The sequence below is a fragment of the Andrena cerasifolii genome, chromosome 2, assembly GCF_050908995.1.
Source record: "Andrena cerasifolii isolate SP2316 chromosome 2, iyAndCera1_principal, whole genome shotgun sequence".
Classification (NCBI taxonomy): Eukaryota; Metazoa; Arthropoda; class Insecta; order Hymenoptera; family Andrenidae; genus Andrena; species Andrena cerasifolii.
In genome coordinates this window covers 11262068-11289666 of record NC_135119.1, presented here as the reverse complement: position 1 = coordinate 11289666, position 27599 = coordinate 11262068, and the positions used below count along the sequence as shown (strand labels likewise).

The window sequence follows — 27599 nt, the reverse complement described above, 5'->3', positions numbered from 1 at the left end:
GACATTCATTAAAATATTTAATACACGCAAGTTCTGAACTTCGATTGACAAATCGAGGAAGTGACTGGGATCAAACTGCATCGCTCTTTCTAAATTGTTAGTAATAATTTACAGCATACCTTGTGAATTAAGTGACTCCACCTGCATATTATCTTTATTATCCTTCAAGTGTTTTATTTCATTCTAATGATTATAATATCTATTATGTTTATACAATATAAGAAATATCATAATATAACAACTGTGTGTAATTTAAATAAGACTAATACTATATATTATATTTCAAAAATTGTTTACGTTCGCTATCCTGGATTATTCAAATGTAGATGGAGGATAATATAAACTGGAAGATATGTGAAAAATTGTAATTTTACTAAGAATATTTAATACATATTTAATAATAATATAGTAGAATAGAAGTTGTGTAATACAATACAGTCATGAAGTAACTCATGTAAAGCCCAAGAAATAAATAATAATAAACATATGTATATATATAAAATAAATTTAAAATTTATGAAATAAATGAATTATAATATATAGAATTATAATTGTTTATTTCGATAAAACAATGCATTACTTGACAAAACTTTTAAGTACACATTCTTCGTTACATTAATGCAAATATGTTGAAAAATTAACTTAAAATATAAGTATTAAAAAATATTTAATATTACAAAAACGTCCTGATCATGAAAAGATCCTGTACCATTTTGAAATATGTATGTATTCTGTTGGTTTAATAAAATTTAAGGAAAATTTATGTCCTTTTTTAAAATATTCCTTCGAATGATAGGTGTACATACTTTTTAGATATCCGTTATCACTTAAAATGCGTGTCATAACAATGATATCGTTTATTTTTACTGAACATTTTGAAAGGTATTAGATGTACAAGTATGAAATTACAACTGAATTTTTAACGTTATATAATACTGTTATAATGTTATTACCTGAATATAACTTATAATTCTTGTTATAGTCTTAAAGAAATATCACATGCAAATTACTTGTATGACTCACTGTCGCTTACAATATTAAATGTACCGTGTGGAATGCATAATACAATTTTGAAGGTAATATTATAATATGCAGGGTGAATCACGAGAAACAGGACACCGAAGTATCTCTGTTCGGATTGAAGATAGGAGGCAATTGTCAAAGGGGAAACTCTTACTGTTCAGGGGAGCGTATATGGTGGTAGAAACAGATCTTCTAATTGACGTTGTCTTCAAGGTTTTTTAAATGGCACCATGTACTATTTAAAAGACCTTGAAGATGATAGCGTCAATCAGGAGATCTGTTTGTGTATCGCCATATTTGTCCCTCTTGAACAGTAGGAGCTTCCACTTTAACATTCTCTTGTATCTCAATCCGAACAGAGATATTTAGGTGTCCTGTTTCTTGTGACACACCCTGTATACGCCGGTTAAGTAAATACCGTCCACATATTCAGGATTAGAAAATCTAAGATAGGCACTTTTGTCCTCGCAGATTTACAATGGAATGTAAATTTGTATGTATCGGAGAATTAATTAAACTTCTGTGGTATAGATTGAGCATCCAATAACATTTAAAAAGACAAGGTATAACGAATGAAGCACTACATTGAATTGTATAGTTCTGAAAAGTTTCAAGATTACATTTCCAACATTGCTATATCAAAGTCTATAATCGAAAAATTATTTACGACACCGAGGGACAGTTTAACTGTCCTCTTTTCATTTGTCAGATTACTGAATCGAATCATGCGAAGAGAGCTAGAATCTTTTAAAGGATTTTTCCCATTTATACGGAGCAGTAGATTGAAGTATTCACTGATGTTATGCATTCCTAATTAAAAACTTACTATCCGTGGGAAGTAGCTCTACGATGTAGAGCAATTAATATATACCTGACAATCTTACTTTTCACTTTTAATTTAAAGATACGTACTATTGTATAAGACTAGAAAAAATTATAAATAAATTATAATTATTAAATTATATTACGTGGTGTTGGTTACAACGTTGACGCTTTGATTTCCTCTTTAATAATACTCTATACTTCTTCATTTTATCAGTAAATAAAATTCACCACATTTTGATATCATTTTCGAATATAAACAAATATAAAAGCTAATAGTTATTTCTCATCTAGATAAGCCTCGATATTGTATATTTGAATTATCTACAATACTGGTTAAAACAGTTTCACCATTATATAGTTGTATAAAAAAGAGCTACGCGAAAACATCTGCTTTATATCTTACACACACGTACAGACACAATGCAGCCGTGCTTGCAATGTATTTGTGTGCGTATTTAGATGTATACATGTGCATTAAATAGTCTACAGTAATGTCATAACCAAATTAAGAACTTTATACTTTTAGATCTGAATAAATTGTAACATTATTAATGTAACTAAATAAATATTACCGCATAAATAATTTTCGAATATGTTTTACATCATTGTGCAGATGTAAAGCCATAGTTTAGTAATCACTGGTCCTGTACAGTAACGAGAATTTAAAAAAAAAAACCAAATGAATTTACAAAGTTAATCTCTGAAGCTGAGATCGCTGACACATATACAGTAAACAAACGTTATACAGTTTACTGTATGACAAGTGAAAATTAACAAATGAAAATTAACAATAGTATAACATTATGAAATATAAAAGTACATTATATTTATGAATGCCATACGTACAGTGGATAAGACAGGCACGCTTACACACTCCAGGTACAGTATAGATACACATCCAATCAGGCTGACATAGGAAGCACACATCAGTCAAGAAATCGTATAAGAGTGTCCCAAAATTGAGGGACAATCCAGAATATGCAATATCCTGATGCAAAAAGGTATAGAAAAGTCCTTTACCGTTTTGGGATCCGAGGCTTCGTTCTCGAGATATTAACAGTTGAATATTAGCGGTGCAACTTCAGGGCCGCGCGGTTTAAAGCCGAGTCAGCGAGCGCGCGGTAGCGTACGATCGCACGCATACGCAGGAGGCGCTGGTTTATTTTCACGGTTGAACCAGCGCGGTCGACTCTACTGCTACTTTGAGTCTACACGCGCCTCGTGCGTGTGGGTGCGAGCGTACGCTACCGTGCGCTCAGCTGACTTGCCTTTAAACTGCGCGGCCCGGAACTTGAACCGCTAATATCTCGAGAACGAAGCCTCGGATCTCAAAACGGTAAAGGACTTTTCGATGTCTTTTTGCATGAGGATATTACATGTTCCGGATTGTCCCTCAATTTTGGGACACTTTGTATGTACAGCTTTGTCCCGTTATGAGTACAACGCTCGGGTGATAAGCCTTCCCTTAACGAAACACTATATGCTATTCGGCTCGCGTTTCTTCTTGAAATATACCGGCTTATCACTGCCGCGGATATACCCCTCGCTCAGTCTCTCGCACTCACCCGCGGCGACTATGAAAGAATTAACGGGGATTAGCGTTGCCGGGAGAACTCCCTACAGTAGAGAGAAGGTGTCGTCACAGAGAGCTATACAGAGTATAAACTAATACGACTTGTTCACACCATGTGAGGATACCCTCTTTACTACTGCCTACTACATCACTGAGTTCCAACTTCCTATAGCTGTTCCCCCTCTACTACTTCCTACTACGTTACTGAGCTTGTGGCAACGCTAGCGGGGATAGAAATGTATTCTTAATGAAACAGGAGACTCGACTCATAACGAGACATTACACTGCACACATACCGAAGACGCACGCGTCACAAGACCAAATATATACCCGAGCACCTCACCCGCCGTGGGTTACAAACCCGCAATCGGAGAGAGCTTAAGCTCAACCCCACCACTCTACTTTATGGAGTGGGAGAAAATGTGATCAAAGGCGGGTAAACATACAGGGCGAGGCACTTCAAACTACTGTTCTGATTTATGTTAACATTGTTATGCCTAGAAAAAAGTGAGACCAAAATTGCATAGCGCCGAGGAAGACATGAATTGAATTAAACTAAATCTTTCCAAGAGTAGACTTGAGATTGAGAGACAAGAGATTGAATAGCGTTACAATATGTATTATTTTAAATGTAACCATTTTAGGTTCTTATAGTCAGGCCTGTATGGCTGCTCTCAGGAAGAACAAAATGAGAAGAAGGAGGAAGATCTTTGTAATCTTGACTTTATTTACAAAAAGTGCTTGATGTAACAACAACCTTTTACATCATCGCACTTTCATATACAATGCATTAATGATTGTCTTACGTTGTGCAATGTGTCCAGTGTTATTTTTACATAATTGCTGATGATACACTGCCGCATATCAACGACTATTATCGGAATTTCTACATAAGACAGTTGTTTATGCGATTCCATAACAAAAATCCTGAGATATTAAAATGGCTGAGCTGTGCCCTATCCAGTTATTCTGAAACGATCTATTTAATGCATTTCTCGCTTTATTGCGCAATAAGCAGGGCATTCATTTTCTTCCCCTGACAAAGAATCGTAAAAACCCATGATGGTTGTATTTAGAATAATGAATATACATATGTATTCATTTACAGAAAACAAAGGTCCCTTTCAAATATTTAAAATCTCTCTAGGTAGAGATTTTTCTTTCAATTTCTGTTTAATTTATGCAATTCTTGTTAATCTCACTTTCCTCTAAGTACACGATGCTAATAAATGGTGTATTCATATACCTCTGCCACTTGATTTCAACCAACAATAAGTTTTTATATAAGACATTAAATTAAAAATTATATACGTCGGGATATATTAATCGTAGTATATATAAGAATTAATCAGGGAAGTAGAATTGGAGAAATTCCTTTCTTGTATGTTTGTGATTTGTTAATTCCATAGTTTATTCTATAAAAAAAGTATAAAATGTAAATATTAGCGACACGAATATAACCATAATGAAATACATAGTTTTTCAATTTAGGGATTTATAGTAAGTTACTGTTGAAACTTAGTTGAAAAACATAATATAAATCACGGAATTGTATTTTATCGCGCATACGGCCGCATAAAAGGCAAATATATAAATGTTTACTACCAGTAAGTTATTGTTGGTTGAAATCAAGTGGCATAGGTTTACGGATATTTTTTGAAACTGTGATAACGTTGATGTAAATTAAGGTATTAATTTCAAGTGCATCATCTCGTGTAAAAAGATGTTGGACCATCAAACTATTCAGTCACAGGCAGTACAGGTAGAAAGATTTTTGAAAGGTAACAATTGTTTCTCTTGCATTCGCAGTTCTAGGATTAATAGTAATAGTAGTAATAATAAATATTAATCGCATTTCCATTAATCTCGTAAGTTTAGCTACGAAAGATTATTATAAATGAAGTTAATTCATACTGAATAAAGATACCACTTATGAGAATCTTACGCGAAGTTTAATTCAATTCTACACCGAACCCTTCCTTCTTCGATGGAATCATCGCCTGACATAAAAGAATCGCAATTACGATACATTTTAGAAACGTGTCTTCTTTCCCTTTCATTAAATTTGTACGTGATATTTTTATTGCCATCGGCGTGTATTTTTATATATGTTCTTTACTTTATCATTACCGGTATCGTCGTCACCATCAATTTATTTTATGCAATCGTCATGTATACCTAATCGTATCATTTAAATCTCACTTTCATTTAATTAGCAATGTGCTATGTTGTCACATTCAAGTATTTTTTCCAGTGCTTCTCAATTGTTGTAGGAATTTAAATGTGATGAAATACTTTTAGTAGTAAACGCAAAAATTGTAGAGCACTTACATGTATGTACACAGCGTGTTATTTGTGTACATGGCAAGATCTTTTCTGAACGTGCAGATAAGCACATGTATATGTATGTACATATATGTATACCTTACATATAATATACAGATTATATTAATTCCATTTAACTGGATGAGGCTGTCTTGTGGAAATAGTTCGAAACGGACCGAAAAGTCACAAGGCAAATTTAAATGATTTCTTAATACAGACACATTTTATAGTAATTTAATTTTCATTCATTGATTATTCTAAAATTGGGTCGTTTATGTTTTATATGTACACACACATACACACATCTATTTCTTGCCAGGAAATTAAAATCAATGCGAAATAATATAAAATTGCACGTAGAATATACTCCTATAAATGATATAATTGACAGTAAATATTTCATATCTAGACTTAGAATGTAATATTCAAATATATTAATACTGTTTCGATTAAACTTAACACGGTACTTCGAGATTTTAAACTATAATATTTATAAAATGTAAAAAATTGCAAACTATTACGTAATACCTCTAAACTTATAAACAATTTACTTTAACACATGATTCTTGAAGTCTTTAATTTTTGTACAGTGCATAAAGCAACAAATATAACTTAAATCATAATTTAATGAGATTTCTACCACCCGAAACTGTGCTCGATAAATGCATCATCGATGTTACGTTCATTACGTCTAGTTATATCCTGTGATGTGAAATTGTGTCAAAATACATACGTTATTAAGCATGACTGTTATCACGCTCGTATTTAATCGAGAAAAAAAAGGTTCTTCCTCCGACTTTCTTATAACTGTTTAATTTCTGATATAATGTGAGTTCAATAGTTTGGCACAAGTAGCATCATCTTGTCATATACAGCAGTGTGGAAAATAATTTTCCTGTAACACTGTTGTCTCACGTCGTGTGCCCTTGCTTTTATCGTATCTATGTTGCGACTTTTATCGTAACATAAAATTTGTAATTTGTAGTGTAAGTATCTGACCGTTTGCCTACTCTTCGGATGGTCTGTGTACATCTAAATACTATCTTTAATAGCATTAAATACTCCCTTTAACCGTATTAACGCAACATTTCCCTTCTTAAATAATCATTAACTGCTGTAGGTCCACTACTTATTGATTGTATGTGTTTTATACTTTGAAATATTTAAATAAGTATCGTATACCTAATTATTCAGATCATTGATAGCCTGTAAGATCCGCTTAACATGCCCTACTTTAGTAATACCAAGTTCCTTGAGATCTCTACGGGCTAATGTTAACAACTCCCTACCTCGTATATCGTGAGAAACGAACTTGTCTCTATATTCACCCAGCTGCAGGTGCTCTAGCCAGGTGCATACTTCTTGGACGCCCCATGTGGTAACTTGATCTCGAGCAGGATGTACTCCAGAATTACCTCCTGAACGCCTGAACTTTAACCAGAATAAACCTCTATGTCGATTCTTTTTATCTCCCTATACAAATAAAATAAAACTTATTACTACTCTGGAACAGCGATCAAATGAAATGGAAAAATGTGCTTTTATGATGCATTCGAGAAGCATTTCTGAAATATGTATCATTATACTTGATATACAGAATATCCCAAAATTATAAAACAAACAAAAGCAAGTCCAGACTTTATTTTGAAGATACACGTATGTATATGTACGTGTATTCTCAGATTATAGAGAAATGCTTTCGCAAGAAATTTGCATGTTTCGTGAAATCCTACAATTTTGGGACAGGGAGTAGAAAATATTTCAAATCAAAGATTATACCTGCTCATCTGATGGCAAGTTTTGTAAATATACCAATCCTGTGCCTCCTTCGTCGAATGTACACTTTTTCAATTCTTGTTCCATACTAGCCAAAGAGAAAGATAACTTGTTCTCTAAATCTTCTCGCAATTTCTGCATTATATAAATTCGATTATTAGCAAGAAGTGGAATATGAAAACAGATTAGTAAAATACAGGACACTTACCAAGTTGCATGCTTTATCTCTAAGTAATTCACACGAGTCTTCGTACAGTTGCCTTGCACTTGACACCAATTCTGTTACCACCGGTCTCAAATTTATCTGTCGAAGAACATTCGACACGATTGATAAAACATGCGCAGAACTTAAGCGATAACTAATACAAAACATATCTAGTAAATTCATGTCAATTTAAAAAAATCGAGTACAATTGTCAGCAACAAGCGTGGTAACACGTACTAGTAATTATAATACAGAGCAATCGAACAATTACTAACCCCTTGTAAAATCTTCCCATCTGGATGTACTTGTTCAAGTGCCTGAGCTGTCCTCGCTGCAACTTGATATAGATCTGGCTCTAGACTTGGGTGGGATATAATTAGCAGTTTGACCCATTTAACTAAAGTCGTCACTACTTCAATGAATCCCAACAGGATGCACATCTCATCAGTGTTTAAGTGCGATGGTTTATTCTGTATTTGTAAATGTGGTTTAGGTTGTGATTGTAATTGTGCATTGCTTATACTAGACGACGATTGGGATATTGCATTGAGCGTATTGCGCTGTTTTTCCTCCCACGTTTTCAGAGATGTCTCAAGAGCCTACATGTACAAAGAAAATTTAAATCATGCACACACATGTTACATTATTCTGCCGTGTTAATTCGAAAGAGCGTATTTGCAACTTTCGCTTAAATTGAGTTATTGCTGCCAGGTAGCAGACAAATAGTTTATCTATATGTATTTTAAATAAGAAAGCCACATCTATATTAAAACTGAAGATATAACAGTTTATATTTCGGATGTATTTGAAATCGATGCCTGATTTTGGGCGTGTCTACCAAAGTCTCCATTGGAGTTTATGAAATATTTTACGCGTTTATCATAAATATTTAGATACCTTTTTATCCAGATTTAATATCTAACCTAATACGATTTATATAGCAGACCGATGGCATAGCACAGAATATTAAAAGTCATTTATCTTAGAACCACCTCTTGACCAGATACGCCTTTTCGAATTAACACGGCAGTATTGATGTAATACTGAATTATTTTATTTACCCTATTCCTGTACAGCATTTGCATACGATTTTTGTGTATAATGCGTATAATACCAGGCGGTTGAATCCAAGCTTCTCCGTCAACTTGTATAGGCACTCCTTCGTCACCCAAAATGTTAATTTGAACCGTTTGACACTGTGCAATTCTGTGATGCTGCAAATTGATAAGTCGAGATGCAGCCATCTGCACAGAACCAAATACAGCTACCACTTCCAATATACGGTCATCAAAAGAAGGCGCTAAGAACAGGTCCCCTTCTTTCGTGCCTCCCCAGAAGTTTGTGCCACCCATAAAACTGTAAAGGACAATTCTTCTAGCTTACAAAGCTTATACAAATGTGTGGCTTCATCCTCGCATTTCTACCTTGGAATGTTTAGTACGACAATCCCTTGTAAAGAAGGTAATGGTATCCTTTGACCGTCACATTCTAATTGTACTCTTTGCTCAAGATTTTTATATGTTTTTTGTAACCATTGTTTGGATCCTAACACACCGTACCACATGTAATTCTTTGCTCGTGAGCGACATTTCTCAGGATGCTCTTCTCTCTTGTGATGGAAGTCGAGACTGATTTTCGCATCTATACCAATTCCAAAATAGTTATTCATAACGCAACGTTCGAAATAGCCTTCCCTGTAATGTTTTATAATACAGTTTATTTTATATACATACATGTTACTAAGAGACTACATTGATTGCTCATTTTCACTGTGAATAATTTACTTCTTCTATGCAAAATATGTAATACGGTTCATCGCTACATATACAGTCAAACCTCGATAACTCGAAAACCTCTATAAGACGAAAATTTTCTTCATTCCCTTCCGCTCCGCTGTAAACACCTCTACAACTCGAAATAAAACTTCCTTAACACGAACTATATTTTGCATGTTAAAATATGTATTTCACCTCTACAACTCGAATTTAGAAGAACTCCGACCTCTACCAGTCGAAGTTTACTTCTACATATGTATTACGAAATTTCGTAGAAAGATCTCGAAATATTGAGAAAACTGTTTTCTCTGCATTATTCAAGATTAAAAATGCTATTGATTTATAATACACTAAAAGACTAGCACAAAGCAAAATCACAATTCTTTAAATATGTAATAAAGAATAATATTTCGAGCATGAAATGTGTCTTACAATTATTTTTATATATGTAGGTACATAAGTTGTTGGTATATTTGATTATAGGTATACAATAACCAATTGACCTTCAAAACTTGAATTTATCTTGCTTTACAGCTTCACAAGTCGAAAAATTAACAGTCGTATAAAGCCTCTATAATTCGAAGATTTTTCCCTCCCCTTGAGATTCGAGTTACCAAGTTTCGCCTGTATTATTGATTACGTTACGCTAAACGTTTCGTTTCTATTATTTCAGAATATGGTTAAAAGTAATTCTTGAGCAGATAGAATGTAAATGTTTAAGATAAATCAATTATTCTCTCAAGAATGTTACAAAAAGATTATGCAGCTTTGCGAATAGCAGAAGCACTGGATAAGCGTAAAATCAGCCAACAGAATACTCGAACTTACATTAATGTTTCATCAGGATCCATTAATGGTGATACTGCAGCACAAAGTGCATCGGCATTCGCAAGTAATGCCTGACTAATTAAACCTGTTCCACCGCTGACATCTACAGAAATATTAAACTCAATTGATATACATACTACATATCAATTTCAATCACATCAAGTATCATGATTTTGTGTATGTATACGCAATGATTATTTCATACACTTAGAAGAAACCTTGACTTACTTGGCCACATAGGTAATCGAACCAAAGGATTGATAATAGGAAGCTTTTTAGCATCTTCTGTCCTATCCACGGATTTTGTTCTTTCATGACGTAAACTCATATTAGAACCCCCAAATCTTGCAGCTGTAGCAGCTAAAGAGACTATTTCTGACGCTTTCAACAAACTCCCACTGCTAATTCGACGAGTTGCTTGAGGAGAGAAACCCGATTCTGGTAGTTCTACACTTACTAATTATTTGTAAAATTAATTAGTTACTTGCTTAAGAAAGCCTCCATAAATTTAAAATATTAGCACAATGAAGGAATAAGAAAAAAAATACAAAACACATTATTACTTTACGTGTAGCCATATACACTTTAACATATACAAAATGGACTTACATTTTTCCATACTTTCGCCATTGTGCCGTCCGAAGTAAGGACTCATCTTATACCCTGTGTCTGAATCATGTTGACTTTCAATCGACATCGATGGACTAGGAGGATTGATGATAACACTTATCATAGGTGGAAAATTATTAGGTTTCTCGTTTGTTGGAGTGGCTTCTGAAGAACCCGTGAAACAGCATACAGGACTTAATAAATCAGACGCTTTGCTATCTTGAGAGTCTTTAGGTCTCGTAATCTCAGTTGTATTCTGTCCGAAGGATCCTATTTTATGCTTGATTTTATTCTATCGAAGATTGGCAAAAAGTGTCAATTACCTCAATTGTATATGTAAGATTTAAAATCTTTTATAAAACTGTCCGCAGAAGGTATTAGCTATATTAAGTTTACCTCTTGCTCTATAACAGTGGAATTCTTGGTTTGCTTCTTAAACGATCGTCTAGCGATATCATTGCCTTCCACAAATTGAGCTAAACTGCAATATTTCTCTGGTTTCTCCACACGTTCAGATTCCAAACATTCTCTTACAGAATCGTATTTCTCCCCAATCATTGTACTAATTAAATCCTGCCCAAGAGAGCTTAAGTCGTCAACTAAGCTTTCAGAATTTTGCACTTCACTAGTCAGCATATCCGAATTATCTGGCGAATCAATATGTCCAATTTCAGAGCTGTCAGATCTTTTCGTAGAATCAAATATGTCACTACCTATACGCGCTGAAACAAATCGCGCAAGTTACGAAGTGGCACGAATAAATTAATTATGCTATGAATTGTATAATATAATATATGTATACATAATGCACGTACCGATCTCACTTTCGCTATTTCGTATTACGTAACTCTTGAAATCCAAAGTGTCGGAGACAATACTATCCATACTGACGATACTATTACTGCAGCTACCTCTATTTGTATCCATTTTCGTTCTGTTTTCAAACTTCTGATCGGGTTCGGGAGATACGTATCTAGATTGGACAGAATCTGTATCAGGAGACATAATTGTATCTTGCATGGTAGCATCGTCTGACGGTGTACTTGTATCGAAGTTAGTTCTTGAAACAAGTGTTTGAAATTCCGAAGATTCTATGTTATTAGATTCAGTTAACTGTTGTTCAGTAAACACATGAATTTCTGTTTCCTGCTGATTGTTGTCTTGCAAATTAAACGGGCTGCAACAAGAAAAAAGTAAATCTACAACTTTTCGATATTTTCTACAACATTAAGACCGTCGCGCATCTTTGCGAAGCGCGGCGCGGCGAAGGGAATGAAAGGAATTAATAATAATTAATTAATTGCCGCTGCGCTTCAGTCAATTGTTCATAAACTTTTCTCTTCGTATCGCCGTGCTTCGTCAAAACGTGCGACGGCCTTTATTTATGCCCAACTATGTATTTCAGAAGCGAACCACAATCAAAAGAAGAAGCATTTATACATACAATTTTCTATACATTGCAGTAATTATTTTAAACTATGAACTGAAGTACCCACCTGTGCGGTAAATTTTCACTATTTCGTCTACTGTCAGCGAAACCATCAGGAGCGGGTAATGTTAATAGCTCCTCGGCTTGAGAATCTCTTCTGAGATCAGGTATTGGACTTAAAGATGCCACGTTAGGAGTAGGACTGGTATTAAATGTTGAATCTTCTGTGCTGTTTACAGATTCTAATAATGGTTCCATAGATAAGCTTTCAATGTGGTCCACTTTTAAACCGGGAATATCCATTTGCTGCTTCTTATCTGGGGCGTATTTTTTTATTATAAGTACTTTTCAGAACATTGAGAGAAAATATTTTTTTAATAAATACTTAAGGAGTCATTCCTGTAATCACGCCGCAAAATTCGGTATTTTTTTCTCAGTGAATACAATGAATAAGAATGTCAAACTTTTTTTCATTTATTAAGCTACTTATGTATACGGAACAATTTTTTAGATACACTTTTAATTATGTTTTTTCAATGTTATCTGGAGGTAAAAATCGAAGTAAAAATGGGAAATTTCGAGACTTGAAGTTTCAATGCGCGCAATTTTGTTAAATTTTGACTTATGTAGCTAATTCTGGCGCCTTCGATAGCGATACTCATAAGGATTGAGAATCAGTTTGGTTTTTTTGTTTCAGATGAGTCTGTGAGGTGAAATCACTCCCGCCGTCTTTTCAAAGGCGCGATTTTTACCTTGAGATAACATTAAAAAAACATAATTAAAAGTGTATTTAAAAAATTGTTCCGAAAAACCTGAATTTTGCGGCCTGATTAAGGGAATGACCCCTTAAAAAGACTATTATCGTAAACTTACTTGATACAGAATTCAGTATTGTAATATCATCCAGCGACATTGGTATATTTGTTGTTTTAGCAGTATGTTTCGTATCTGCATCAATCACAGCCACTTGCGAATACTCCACAAGGTGTCTTATAATTCTTTTTAAACTGTTTGCTCTACAGTGAAGTAAAAACAATTAAAGATATTTAATATCGTTTATGTTCTATCAGTGCTTAGAATATCTTTATACAAATAATTGTGCGATGTACCTTGACATTACAATTTCTTTTTCTATGAACCGTGTTCTTTGAACTCTCTTTAAATTCGTTATATCTTTCTCTGGTTTCTCTAACACCCCTTTTTCACAAATGTCAGGCGAAACAGACACTTCGGTATTTAAAGTAATGTTATCCAGATCACCCACATGTTCAGCTAAGTAACTTTCTTCTTTACATAACGTTTGCAATAACAAATCAAGCTTTTGCTGAAGCATTTTACACTGTTCCTCCATTTGTTGGTCCTCTGAGTTTATATTTTCCATTATATACGCTGCAAAATCTTTTACCGTGTCGCACAAAATTCTGCGATTAAAATACTTTGTCAGAGTAATCGTTATTTGTCAATTTATGAAGTAATATTTCTGATGATCTTGTACGGTACTTATAAAGAAAATATGAATCTATTTCCAATCCTTATAGAATACTTACTTAATGCTAGGTAAAACCACACTGTCCTGATCCGACTGTAAAATGTTTGTTATGTGAGCGATAACATTGTTTTCGTATTGATGGGCAACGTTGGACTTCAAAGTTGTATCGGATCGACTTAAAGAAGTTTTATGACATGGCAAAGATATGCTACGTTCAAAAGTCATAATACTCCATCGATCGAGCATTTTTGTTCCTGCCTTTTCGTATTTCTCTAACAACTGGGGTAAGTGGGCGTCATCGTCGCAAGAAGATCCCCAACCTAATACACGTGCCAGATCATTCCCGGTTCCCAAAGGCAGGACTCCAACTTGGCACTGCTTCTATTTCAAATTTCCAAGCAATAAATAATGGTATTAAGGGTGCTGAGATGCATGCATTAAAAGCCGCTAATAGTTATCAAAGCGCCAAAGTTCGTGTAATTATTTACTATCGCTACAAAATCCATTACTTTAAGTATATTTATAAAGTGGAGGAAAAACTGTAGCTGTTATTAGAATATTATGCAGATTAACTACAGAGACTTGTAGAAGGGAATTGTATTTTTAAGTGTATGGATTTTGTAGCCATTACAGAACATACGTTGCGAATAAGCAGAACAATAGTTATATGTACATACATAAAAAGAAGTTTGTTTCTGACAATATAAATATTAAGATCAAATACGATTGTTCTTAGAAAATACTATATATTAAATTATTGCATAAGATTTGTCAATTTCCTATTAAATACAAAAGTACGAATCTCAACAGAAAATTTCAAGACTTCCAGAAAACTATCTTTATACATGCTATCTACGAAGTATAAAGAGAGCTGAGTTAAAGTATTTTTATCAACTTTCCCTTTACATTAATACAATCTGTATTTCGATTAATATTAGCATTTCTCAATTCTCTTTAATCCCTTCTTCCCCTTTCTCAAATTACTATCGCTCTAAATTATTATTACAAGTGGGCCTTGTAACGAATTAATATAAAACCTCATCGCGTGAATTCGGTACAATAATACAGGAGCAATTAGAATGTTATCGCATTGCGATATCATCTCCACTTACGCAAGACAAAATAGGTATTTGCTTTCAACCACTCATGTTTGCATTTTAATTAAATCGCTAACAATAAATTTATTATACTGTGAAGTTATAATTTCAGTTATAAAGTAAATATACCTTTATATATTTTTGAAGATGAGCCAACTTCTTTGTACGAATTGCGTGGCAGTATTTTTTACATCAGAGTGCTTCATAGCTTCTGATGAGAGTTTAGATCGCAGACTCTCTTTACACCATGAAATTTAAATTCAAATCATTCCACTAACGTGCTATTTATATCAGCACCCAAGATGTGACGAAGGGTTATTTCAATAAATTAAAAAAAATTCTATAAGTTAGAGTATCTATACTGGGTGTCCCGGAATAAGTGGGAAATATTTGGAGGATGACTTCGGCACATCTAAGTGATAAAAAAAAAATCATATAAAGATATGTCCTATTTGACTTTGTTTTTGAGTTATAACGAATTTTGTATTGCCCATTGACAGTGTCAAAAGTCTTCGAGAAAGAATTGAGCAAGGTTTCCAGCAGAGCCGAGCGAAAGCTGGATATATGGAAAGTAAAAGTCATTGGTAAGATGTTTGCGGGCTTGTATTCAGACGCGAGGAAGTCATTTCGAGAAAATCTAATAAAAGTAAGCAGATACAGTCGAAAACAAAATCAAGTAGGGCATACGATTATATGAACTTTCTTTATTATTTAGATGTGCTGAAGTCACACTTAAAATATTTCCCCACTTATTGTGGGGCACCCTGTGTATAGACTTTACGTTTTGTACAAGCTTTCTACCGACTGATAAATTTTCCAGTACAAATTCCTTTATTATTATAATTCATATAAATCATTATTTGTTAAATGTGCTGCGTATAATATCATTAATAGAATGATCAATAAAGTTTGAAGAATTAGAGAACATTATTCTATAGAATTGTAAATAAGAAACAATAATAATATAATATTTAAATATTCATAATATTCTAAAACGACAAATATTCACATCCAGGAATTCTTAGGAAATGCGTGCTTAATTTACACTTACCATCTACAAATAAAGTTAATGAAGCTTCACGCATATAAAGAATCCTAATGCACAAACACCAGTATCATCTGAAATAAAATTAGAAAAGAGACACGCCATGCTGTTTAAAATATTAAAGCTTTTCATAATCACTTACTTAGACCTTCTGTGAAATTTACGGATCACTCCTTTAAGTAACTTTAGATAAATCTGACCCAATACAAAGTACATACATACATACGTACATAGAGCTGAACTTACTTATAGTATGCAGCAAGAAAATTCTTGTAAGAGTATAGCTCCTTTCAAGAGATGTCAGATAAGTATTTACGCTTGACATCAAAAAGTACCCAAATTTTTATTACACACTTTGCAGCCTTTTTACCATTTTTATCTACATCATAATAAGTTTCGAAATAGTTATTCTTTCCTAACACTTTTTATCGAAGCTAATTTACTCCTAATTCATTAACTATGTATATTGAGCCAAATTGAAACGCAAATTTCATAAATGCATGCAATAGCTAAAAGTAATTCTTTTCTGTATCTTTTTCCATGTTGATTAAATATGACCATGTAATTAACGACACGATCGAATGATTGAAACTGAACTACATATTATTTTGTAAGAAATAAAGGTATTTGGTAGCTGAGTTTCTGGCCGAACAATTAAATTTCTACAGAAGGACTAAGAGAATTAAGTAGACTTTGTAAGAGTATTCTAGCATATATTACGGTAAGATATTATGAGATTCTAAATAATAATGAAAAGGTGCAAACATGCGATGTACATATAATAAATAGGGAAATAAATTTCATTTCGAGTATGTGTCACCTTAATTACGTTTCTCCAACTATAACATTTTATGCTACCTAAATGTGTTTATACTTGTACTCAATGTTCGTGCACACACGTGTGTGCGTGTGCGAACGTAGTCTAATATTAATAATTCTATGGAGCATTACAGTTTCTGCACAACACAATCATATTTAAGGTAAACCTATGTATATACACTACATAGTAAAAGTTCAGACTCATGCAATTAGCTAATATTTACAAAACAGAAGATCATTCGAATTTTGAATTTTTACTTACATGCATTCCTAAACGATCGATCTCGGAAAGAACCCAACCAACGGAACCATCTCCGCTGCACACCAAAATCCGAAATGGATCAAAGTGGCGAAACAATCTCAGCCTATACGCAACGAATTACTAATAAGTATCATTCGGAGAGCCTTGAATTTCATAAAATTTGAGATAGCAGAAATTTTACCCCGGCCCTGGTCCTCCTTTTATAAGGTCAAATACTTGTGCTGGATTTAATAATTGTTTAAATCTTCTAAGAAATTTAACACCTTGATTGTCACCAGATTTACTATTTACAAATACTAAAAGTGGACTGCACCCGGTAGGTCTAATAGCTTCCCAAGCTTCGTCACTACCTATCGAACATAAATGTGCGCTTTTTAAAATTAATCTTAAATACGTATAAGAATATGATACCGCGAAACTACGTAGTATCAGAATTTATGTCGTCAATGCTTTACAAGCGCAAAAGATTAAATGAAAAATATTGGGTAGATGCGTGTATATTAGGGTGGCTCTTATTTACTCTTAATTTTAGCTTAAATTTGGGCCCGAAATTCGCAAAAATATCGATGATATAGACATCAGAAGTGTCTATACTGTCTAATCTAAATGTGTATATCTTCGATATTTTTGCGCATTTCGGGCCCAAATTTTCAGGAAACATTCATGACATATCAAGCACTGAAAATATGGAATTTTTTTTAAAAATATTTTTAGCATATCTCGGTATATGACCCCCCCCCCTAAATGTTTAAAAAATAGTCCTCGCAAATAAAAAGTACATTTTTTTCCGCCTTCATAAATAAAAAGTATTTGAGAAGGATTTAAACTTTCATAATTTGAATATTTTTTTCAGTTTTTCGGACTTTCTTCGAAAACCGCCTGTCGCACGAGAAAAAGTAATAAAACATAAAAGATGCTCCTTGTCTGGATCTACAACTTTTGTTTGATATGTTTTTTGTGTAATCAATAACTTAAAGGATAATTATGTAAAATCGACTTGGTGAGCTGAGAATAATTATTTAAATGTTCAAGGGCCCAGGGGCACCTTTTACCCTTACCGGATCCGGCTCAAACTTTACACAGATTTTTATTATTATTATTTGAAAATATTCTGGGAGGGTGCCGCGAAGAAAATTCAAAAGTCGAAAATAAGAGCCGCCCTAGTGTATATTGTATACACATGAAAGCATTGAAAAATTGTGGGAAACAATGGAATGTTACAAAAGTCTTGTAAATAATGTTACCTATGCAATTTGTGTTACCAACTATGTTACCTATACTATGCAACGCTGTAGGAGGAACTACGCTCAATTTAGCTGGTCCTAATAGACATTTAACGCTTATGGCAGGTCTACATGCTGTGTGTACCGTAGCTCTACACCATAAACATCTCCAATCTTGAAGCCTACATGATAGACAGAAGATAATGAATACAGATTATAAACACTAAGTAATACATAATCCCTACACCATAATTTCATACCTGAGCACAGAGCCACAGGTTTTGTCGCACACCAAACATTTTGAGGATACTGGTAAGTTGCCTTCCATCCATTGATGCGGCATGGTAATGTTCTAAACAAAAAATATAAATTGTCCATTTAATCATTATCACTTTTGCCTTTGTATGCAATGAAATTGACACAAGAGAATGAAGAAAATTTTCGAATTATAGAGGTTTTGAAGTTATCGAGGTCCGACTGTATTACATTCCTCGAAGGTCGGTATTTTCTAAGGAAACACAGTTTCAACAAATCTTGTATACATACCCCATCTTGGTCCTCAATAATGTCCTTGCCAATAGATGCCAATGTGGTCCATTTGCAATTATTTATTGCTTTAATGCTACACCGTTTGTGAATCTTATATTTACATATTTCGCAGCTCAAACCATGAGAAGTAACACCTACGATAATAGTATTTAATTCCTAATATTAAATTCAATTCCTAGTCTTATATTAATATAAGAATAATGATTTAATAATACAGTGAAAAAATTAACAAGTCCCTTTCTACTGTGCGTGTTGGTTATTCGTACAAAAATATGTATTACCATAAAGAGCATCTCTGCAAACGTTACAGTATGTTGGTCTTGCATGACTAGTTGCGTACCAGTTATGATTACCAGTAAGCATCTCTGTGATTCCAGCATCCGTTTGAGGATGATTCTCCGCCACTGCTCTTAATGAATTCAACCAATCCTCCATTTCCTGTCTACTTTCGCCACAGAGAACCAGTGATCGGAATGGAGTTATCACCTATTAAGAAATATGCCGTCCAAAGTTACAAAACGAACGCTCGGAGTCTCATTTTGGTAGCTCAGAAGAATCAAAAGAGAAATAGTATCTTATGAACGAAGAAATTCAAGGTACAGAACTTTAACATTTACTTTTTATTAAACTGCAACAGAGCGTCACTGTGTCGTAAAATAATTTAGCCGACTTAGTCTTATAGTTTGTGTTACTTGCCTCCAGATCTATAAACCTTAACATAGACTATAAAAGTAAAGGGAAGCGTCAATGCTTGCAAACATTATCAATATCTTAAAAAACTTAATATGTATAAATATAAGCATGAGTATGAATAGTGGTTTGTAAAACAATAGACACATGGTACAGGTGTACTCAACCAAATTTTTGAACTTCATTTTCTTGAGAATAAAGGCTCGGTTAAATTTATTTATAAATCTCTCTCTCTACCCTGTATCATGAACTTGTGTTTCGGCTAAAATACTCATTGAAAACATGAATAAATTAACACAGGCTAGAGAGGAAGATAATAGTAGCATTGCTATCCAATGTGCCATGTACTAATTACATTTCTACAGGAAAATCAAAGTTACAAGTATGAACTTACTTTATGTAAGATCAGAGTATTTATAAAAATCTGAAAGTGATTGATGATCATTCTTCGATACATCGAATTAACGAATACTAAATATATTAGACATATTTATATTATAAATAAGATGTCAGATAATTTCGGGGAAATAACCTTGTATATGTACGTATGTGTGTGTTGATGGCGTAAAGCGAAATATTACCTTGAATCGAGAACGGGTTCTCTGTTGCTTTGGTGACATTTGAATTGCAATCTCAGACACATTTGAAGCCGTACGATTTGCACGTATCCCGAATAACTGCGAGCGTTACATTGGAACGATGGGAATTGACAATCGGGGATGCGAAGAGTATCATAGCAAAGTGCGTCGGGCATCGGAATAACCGAAGTGCTAGCTGTGTGCGCGATGCTCTTTTCTTCTCCTTTATGCCATTGCTATGTCCTATTTTCCATGGCGCATGTCATGTCACCTCGTTTATAAATAAATGTCTAAACGAAAGAGACGTGCATTGTTGTAGAACCTTTATTGCACGCATGGCTCACTTTGCTCTGCATGTTTATCCGGCCTCCACTTGCCTCCCGCATCCACGCCGAAAATGCGAAAAGTAAACGTAAAAGGCGCAGAACGAGAACCACGTATGCATACACGCGCGCACCAAATTCTTAGGGAACGTCCACTCAAAACAGGGGTTGAATGGTTGAATTGAGCCGATATATCTACATACACAACATATGTATGTCCATATGCGCGTATATTTAGTTTCAGATATTGATTATATAATTAAGCGAGACTTTAAAAGGCAGAGTATCTAAGTACTAATTAGCAAATGTAAGGTTCATTACTTCTGCTTAAAAGATTATGTACGTTATTTTCGATTGCCTAGAATATTGAAATTTCGAGAAATTGAACAGTAATATACAGCATGAGAGAAGAGATAGAAGGTTTAACCGTATATTGTAAAATACATGGTTTCACCGGTTTATAGGATGTTAATAAAAAGTTAAGTATGTATTTGGCAGCTTAACTAAGTATTTAGCTCGAATAGGAAAACATGTGTACATAAGCGGGAGAACTTTAAAACTTTCGGCTATTGACAAGCGAGTGTATAAATAAGTGAAATATATACACATAAATATGTGAATAGACAGCTTTTATTCATACATAGTATAGCTTAGAATTGTATTTTGAAATACTCAAGTACAATATGGATAATAGTATTTTTAGAGAAATGAAAATTAAAAAGTAACTCCGATAAAAGAGCGAGAACCCCGCGTCACGACCGCTAGGGTCGTCTGAGCGCTCCTCTTAATTCACTCACGCTCCGACGCTGGCGCTAGCATCGCTCATCTCGGTTACCCTTATGCAGGATTCACATGTAGATACGTAACCACCAAAAATTGTCAAATATTGTAACGATTTTCAGGCACGTTTACACACCCACACAAAGCATATTAAAATAACATATTCGTACATTTATTTACACAGGCTTAAATGAATCAATAAACCTTTCCCCCCGAAGTATTATTTAGAACAAATGGCTAACGCTATAAAGCTGAGCTACAACGTAATAAATTTCCAATCTAAATAATTACTACAAATTTACTTTGTTCTGAGTTCTCTATTACTCTGTGCGAGCATCCATACGATAAACAATAGAAACGTTTCAATAATCTTACGTGAGGGTAGTAATTTAGTTACATCTAGTCTGAAAAAATTGTAATAATATTTTCACTCTTATATATCTACAAATAATTAATCGATAACAATCTTCTCAATCTTAGTAGGATAAGAATTTGTCGCCAAGTAGAATGAAATGATCGCGGTGATATAAATGCGATCGATATAAAGTGGCATTCTAAATGAGGATTTCGCAATAAATCAGCTAGGTATACTATTGGTTATCGGTGTAACACAGCGCACAGTTGAGTGAGCTAGCTGTGTTGAATCTGTGATCACTTGGTTCAAGGGAAAAGATTAGAAATTAATCAGAGCCGTGTATATGGTTAAATTTCTCGGTAGATAGTTAGTAATTACTGTGTTATAATATTGTAATTAATTAATAGAAGACATAATAATGATTTTGTTAGAAATACACAATAGGATACTAGAAGAGACGTTAACTAACAAAATAAAGAATGCTTTATCGGGGTAAGTGAAATGCTTTCATTTCTGCAACATCAGATATTTTATGCTTCCGATGTAAAGTCAGCGATTGCAAGGGCGGTGTCCGTTTTAAATATTAGCAGTGTTTGTTTTAGCAGAAGTTCTCTTCGACGTCCACGCGCGATATAAACGTCTTCCTAAGTTTAAAGGAATTATTTTAAAGTCAACCTCATTTGTTTGCCTTATGTCAAATATTCTTTTTTTATGCAACATATAATATCCACGATGCTTGATCTTAAAAATTTTATCGAAGCTGTCTTAATGGTAAAGGTCGAGAAATTGTTGCGTACAATGAATATCTAATTAAAATATATGTCTGCTACAATCATACAGTATTATTAATCATTTCTTTCTTCTTTCTTCCCATTTTATATGTCCTGCGAGTTTAGCATTTACTATATTTAAGGTGTGCTTTCTTATAGTAACAAACCAGAATCTACAGATGTTGTTATACCAGATTTCGATGGAGTTTTATTTCACATTTCTAATTTAAGTGGTGACAAGTCGAAAATTAGAGTAAGTGCACAAGAGCTTTATGATATTACATTCTTTCTAAGTACAGCAAACTGTCTTTAATACGCTTTGCGTAACAACAAAGATCACATTCAGTTTATTCTCTTACATTTTTAATGCTTTATTAGCTGCATGTTATGGAACAAACTTATACTCGCCGCTGACTTCCTTCAAATTCATAAATTGTTTGTAAGATCGCGATTCCTCAATTATATCTTAGGCTTATATCAGCGCTGTCCAACTTGCCTCTTGAAAGGCAAACGCCGTCCCCACCATCTTCCGCCGAGTCAAAGTAACAGCGAATCCTTGTCTACACAACTGTCACGGTCTCCTTTTTAGCGTTGCGAGGTTTCTTTGACAACAAGTCACGCTGCTCGAAAGAAAGGTTGGAAGGGGATGCAGGCGCGTGAGGGGCCCCTACGCTGGACAGCGCTGCCTTATAGTCTTACGGGCTATATACTAATGTGCTTTGAGAGGAAGGTTGTTCTCGGAATCGCATAGGGGCAAGAGGGTTTCTTCACTCTATTTGTCGATGTTGTCGTGTCAGCCAATAGCGACAATATGTGTGCCCTACCTCTGTAATTATGTTCGTACTATTCGGACCCAAGAGTTTCTCACGACAACAATTCGTAAATGCACAGTACTAAGGTCGTGCTCAGATATATTAGCCGATGAGTTCGGTTTCGCGAGCAGCACGCGAGAAGAAATCAGCCAGTACCACTTGACGATCGTGGATTGGCAGTTGAAGTTGCTGGGCCCCCGAAGGATATGGTGGGGTAACAGAAACGCTGCTCCGAAGCCGTGTGGATGTTGTTTATTCTTAGCGTAGTAGTGGTGTGCGTTACGAAGCTATGCGTAAACCAATACGAGATGAAGCTATGCGTAAATCAATACGAGATGAAGCTATGCGTAAATCAATACGAGATGAAGCTATGTGTAAACCAATAAGAGATGAAGCTATCGAGAAAGAATCAATGTTCAGACCAATAAAACTCTGGAATTTTTTCAGAGCTAACGCACACCTATTCTGATGTGTGCATTTCTACGCTGACAGCTCGGTTTGACCTACACGCCAGAAGCGTGGCAGCACTTCTGGCTCACTCTTGTTCTGCGAAGGCAAGAGCGAGATGAAATGAGAGCGAGTCAGAAAACGTAGAGAAAAGGAGCACCGAGGCAGGCAAGCAGTGTGGTGGGAGAATACCTCTCACGAAACTCACCGGCCAATATATCTGAACACGACCTTAGACTTACAAATAATAGGGAATGAAACACTTGCTTTTGCGCGTATATAAGAGCAGCTGATAATGCGTTAAGATTGAAGTTCATAAGGGATACTTTATTTTGCTCTTTCTTTTTTGTGAATTTTAACATAGGGTAAAGGTACCAGTAATTAACGACTTTTCAGAAAAACCTTATTTTTCACGTTTTTCTGAAAAGTTGTCAACTACTGGTACCTTTACCCTACACCTTTGTATTTTGGTAATACGTTGCATTTCTTGCAGATAAGTATTTTACTCAAATTTTATAAACAATTACAAGAACACGGGGCTGATGAGCTACTTAAACGCGAATATGGATCTTACCTTATAGATCCTGAGAATGGTACAGTTTCGTTAATGCTATCAAAGATTTCATTGTTACGTAGAGGTGAAATATTTTATTTAATCTTTCTTCTTAGGCTACAGTGTGTCCGTATTGATAGACCTGGAGAATTTACCAGAAGATTGGGAGGCATTAGTTAAAAAAATTGCACTACTAAAAAGACATTGTTTCGCCAGTGTTTTCGAAAAGTATTTTGATTTCCAAGAGGAATATTGCACAGAGCTGCAGAAAAGGGCGGTCATTCAGTACAGAGATGAAGAAACTATGTAAGACTACACCTTCGTTCTGCAGCTATATTCTGTAATGCAACTAACTAGCTTGTTAATACACCGATTCTTTATATTAAGGTACGTCGAAGCCAAGAGTGATAGAGTAACAGTGGTGTTTAGCACAGTGTTCAAAGATGAAGACGACATGGTTATTGGAAAGTTATTTTTACAAGAATTAAAGGAAGGTAGACGCGCGAGTCATACAGCTCCGCAAGTTCTATTTAATCACCGCGAGCCACCGTTAGAGCTGCAGGATTCCATGGCAGCAGTTGGAGACTGCATTGGATACATTACATTCGGTAAATGGTTCTTTGTATCTTGCCCGGCTTTGTGGATAAACAAAAGTAGAGTACTTATTTATCTATTTATCTTGTTTCTAGTATTGTTTCCACGTCACACAAATAGAGAAGCTCGCGATAATACCATTGACTTAATACACATGTTTAGAAATTACTTGCACTATCATATCAAGTGTAGTAAAGTTTATATTCACTCAAGAATGCGTACCAAAACGACAGACTTCTTGAAAGTATTGAATCGAGCAAGATCCGAGTCTAAAACCACCGAAAAGAAAACCATTACGTAAGTTTCCTTTCTCCTCTTAGATACTCTTAACGCATCCTATTGGAATAGTAAAATTAAAAGTCTGATATCTTGCAGGGGTCGAACATTCATCAGGAAGGAATGAGTGCAAATGTAAAGGTACATTCCTAACGTTGTTTCGATAAAAGATAAATGACAAAGCTCTCGTTTGTCTTATAGATTGGCTGGAAGTTCTTTGATCTTCCAACGAGAAAATATTCTTTGTAATGGAAGATCCTAACTCGTAAGGTTAACGAGCCGAGAGCTTTCAATCTTCGAGTCTTACAACTCATTGTCTTTGAACAGTACAATGTTCTTTAGAAAAATCTATATCGCTGCAGACACATTTAAAATGTTACGTGTACAGCAACAAAACGCATGATTAAAAAGTCATTTTATATTAAAGTTCTTAAATTAATGCTACAAGAATGCATAGTCTCTAAAGAAATCAGGGAATATATAGTCTGTTCGTGAACGAAGTTAAGGAGCATTTTTCTATTTTACTGTTTCTCTATGTAAAAAAACGACGTTAACGACATTAATATTGATTTCTATCGATCAAAGTATGTACAACTGCATGTTCTACTTTTTAACATCCTTCGCGTTAAATGATTTTCGTGAAAATCATCTCTTCTCTATCCGAGCCCGCGTACAGCGAGGAATGTTTAAAATGTGAAGAAACGCGTGGGCTCTATGAAATAATATACTATTGTATCATTTGTATGTTTAACATAGCATTGTGTTTTTTCATAAATTATTTTTATTGTCTATACTCTCTTATTAACGTATAATTATTGTAAGATAATAAAAGTATTAATTCTACATAATAGGTGAAATAATTAGAAAACCTTTTGTTTATATTAATCGGAAATATTTATCTAGCAATTGAGGGGATTAGCATTATCGATTTAGAAATCAAATTAGCAAGTGGACGCAAGGGTTTGGGAAACAGGATTGAGGTGCAAACTAGGGAGTGCCAGACACGAGCTTTCATTAATAACCACGCCCTTTTATTTAGCACTGACACAAGGAACATGTGTCCTTAGAGCTTCAGTTCCAAGTGTCCCCTCGGACGGAATACCCCATTGTATTATTTCTTAAACTTCTATGTAATTACTGTTTCCATGATTAAATGAAGATTTAAGTTTATCGAAATTCTTGCTACACTTTTCAAGACGTGAGTATTATTCATTAATGTGAAAATTATCAGGCATAAACATTATTTATACATATTTAGTTTGCAATATCATCTGCACACTTGTATGAATTTTTGTTAGCGGAGTGTATCGTAGATATGTTTAGCTGCAAAGTAAAATTTATGTAATCTTATGTAGCTTTCGTTTATGTAAATTCATTTAAGAGTATAAAGTATGATTGTATACAATTAATGTAAGATGATCGAATAACTACAGAACGATTTAAAAATGAACGAATTTCATTTCAATCTACGAAAAGGAATTTACTCTTCGGATCTATTCGAGCAACTGACAATTTTCAGTCGTTGCGTTACGAAGGAAATGGATGACTCAACTATCGCATCAATTTTATCTTCGTCGTCTTTCTCGCCATGCTCACCTAACGAAGTAGCTATACGTCCAGGGGACTGTGTCGAAGGTGGAGTCGAAGAATGGTTGGAGGATGAAGCATTACCGGGGTTTCGTGTTTGGCAGCTCGCTGGCATAATTCTTTCTATCTTGCTTAGTATACTCATCGGACTTTGCTGTTGCATCCGATTTAGAGTACCGCGAACTAAGCAAGAAATAGAGGCTGATTATATACGGAAAAAGATAACGAAAAGCTTTAGACAGGAATTATCTAAAATTAGTAACACAGAGATGGACGACATGGATTTAAAGAAAGGTAAAAACGTTCGGTTCTAAATGGAGTTCTAATATATTTCCACTTTTATTATTTCAGTTAGTCCTAATACATATATTTCTCTCTTTTGATATCAGCATTGAATAAAATCCAAAATAAGTTTGACACGGAGACGCATGAGGTACAGAAAGAGCATCAGGAAACGACGCGCAAATGTATACAACATGGATTACGATCAAGATTCAATGCAATGTTTAGAGGCATTCAGTTTACGAAACACGAGCATACTCAACCTGACAATATAATTTGATAAATTTACAGATAATTTGTATAACGACAGGGATAAAATTAACAAGTGTAATTAGGCACGGATACCTAATTAGCTTCACCAAACATTATTACTGTTCCTCGATTGAAGTTCTTAGTTAAGTTATATTCAGCGCGATATAATTTAAGAAACACAGCACATCGAACAGAATGAGTAAAATCTACACAGTGTTAATTGACTAAATATAATCTTTATTTTGTTAGTATAATACAGAAATTAAGTTTTACTTCACATGCAACAATAATCTACAGCAAAGGATAATATACCTTGGAAAGCACTCAATGAGACTACAATGTACATTACCTACCGCGTCACGTTTTATTTACTTATATTTATTATTAAATTTTTTTTCATTTAGTATTATATTATTAAATGGTTAGTATTGTTAAAGATGCTGACCTT

The 27599-nt window shown here is 34.3% G+C and overlaps 3 protein-coding genes across 10 annotated transcripts; 2 read left to right on the top strand and 1 right to left on the bottom strand.

The window, feature by feature from the left end:
- Positions 1–833: 833 nt before the first annotated feature.
- LOC143366189 (diacylglycerol kinase eta) lies at positions 834–20625 on the bottom strand. Of its 7 annotated transcripts, none has more exons than XM_076807038.1 (23): positions 20124–20625; positions 19470–19622; positions 19134–19338; positions 18850–18986; positions 18564–18655; positions 18355–18485; positions 17262–17430; positions 17081–17183; positions 13916–14238; positions 13478–13789; positions 13242–13384; positions 12436–12685; positions 11755–12116; positions 11336–11661; positions 10940–11231; positions 10559–10786; positions 10331–10433; positions 9152–9421; positions 8789–9083; positions 8003–8326; positions 7731–7826; positions 7526–7657; positions 834–7219 (listed from the first exon to the last, which is right to left on the bottom strand). In XM_076807038.1, the coding sequence occupies exons 3-23, from the start codon at positions 19285–19287 to the stop codon at positions 6929–6931; spliced, it is 4533 nt and encodes a 1510-aa protein (XP_076663153.1). In that variant the 5' UTR covers positions 19288–19338; positions 19470–19622; positions 20124–20625; the 3' UTR covers positions 834–6928. The 7 variants fall into 7 exon arrangements, with proteins under 7 accessions (XP_076663153.1, XP_076663152.1, XP_076663151.1 ...); XM_076807037.1 differs by having other exon boundaries at positions 19470–19575; XM_076807036.1 differs by lacking the exon at positions 19470–19622 and having other exon boundaries at positions 11336–11652.
- Positions 20626–21813: 1188 nt separating this feature from the next.
- Arpc2 (Actin-related protein 2/3 complex, subunit 2) lies at positions 21814–25878 on the top strand. The gene is made up of 7 exons (XM_076807045.1): positions 21814–22070; positions 22508–22601; positions 24101–24200; positions 24277–24466; positions 24548–24768; positions 24850–25051; positions 25130–25878. Exons 1-7 carry the CDS (start codon positions 21997–21999, stop codon positions 25155–25157), a joined length of 909 nt encoding a protein of 302 aa, XP_076663160.1. The 5' UTR covers positions 21814–21996; the 3' UTR covers positions 25158–25878.
- A 141-nt stretch (positions 25879–26019) lies between these two features.
- On the top strand, positions 26020–27179 carry LOC143366194 (uncharacterized). 2 transcript variants are annotated; one of them, XM_076807047.1, is made up of 3 exons: positions 26020–26228; positions 26550–26911; positions 27007–27179. In XM_076807047.1, the coding sequence occupies exons 2-3, from the start codon at positions 26569–26571 to the stop codon at positions 27177–27179; spliced, it is 516 nt and encodes a 171-aa protein (XP_076663162.1). In that variant the 5' UTR covers positions 26020–26228; positions 26550–26568. The 2 variants fall into 2 exon arrangements, with proteins under 2 accessions (XP_076663162.1, XP_076663161.1); XM_076807046.1 differs by having other exon boundaries at positions 26020–26911.
- The last annotated feature ends 420 nt before the right edge of the window (positions 27180–27599 follow it).

Coding starts and splice junctions, on each gene's coding strand:
- LOC143366189 (XM_076807034.1), bottom strand. CDS start 20,162: ATGTCACCAAAGCAACAGAGAACCCGTTCTCGATTCAAG. Junction 13,385..13,477: donor AAAGAAATTGTAATGTCAAG/GTACATCGCACA, acceptor ACTTCACTGTAG/AGCAAACAGTTTAAAAAGAA. Junction 8,327..8,788: donor AAATGCTGTACAGGAATAGG/GTAAATAAAATA, acceptor TTGTACATGTAG/GCTCTTGAGACATCTCTGAA.
- Arpc2 (XM_076807045.1), top strand. CDS start 21,997: ATGATTTTGTTAGAAATACACAATAGGATACTAGAAGAGACGTTAACT. Junction 24,769..24,849: donor CATTGGATACATTACATTCG/GTAAATGGTTCT, acceptor TCTTGTTTCTAG/TATTGTTTCCACGTCACACA. Junction 25,052..25,129: donor ACCGAAAAGAAAACCATTAC/GTAAGTTTCCTT, acceptor GATATCTTGCAG/GGGTCGAACATTCATCAGGA.
- LOC143366194 (XM_076807046.1), top strand. CDS start 26,476: ATGAACGAATTTCATTTCAATCTACGAAAAGGAATTTACTCTTCGGAT. Junction 26,912..27,006: donor CGACATGGATTTAAAGAAAG/GTAAAAACGTTC, acceptor TTTTGATATCAG/CATTGAATAAAATCCAAAAT.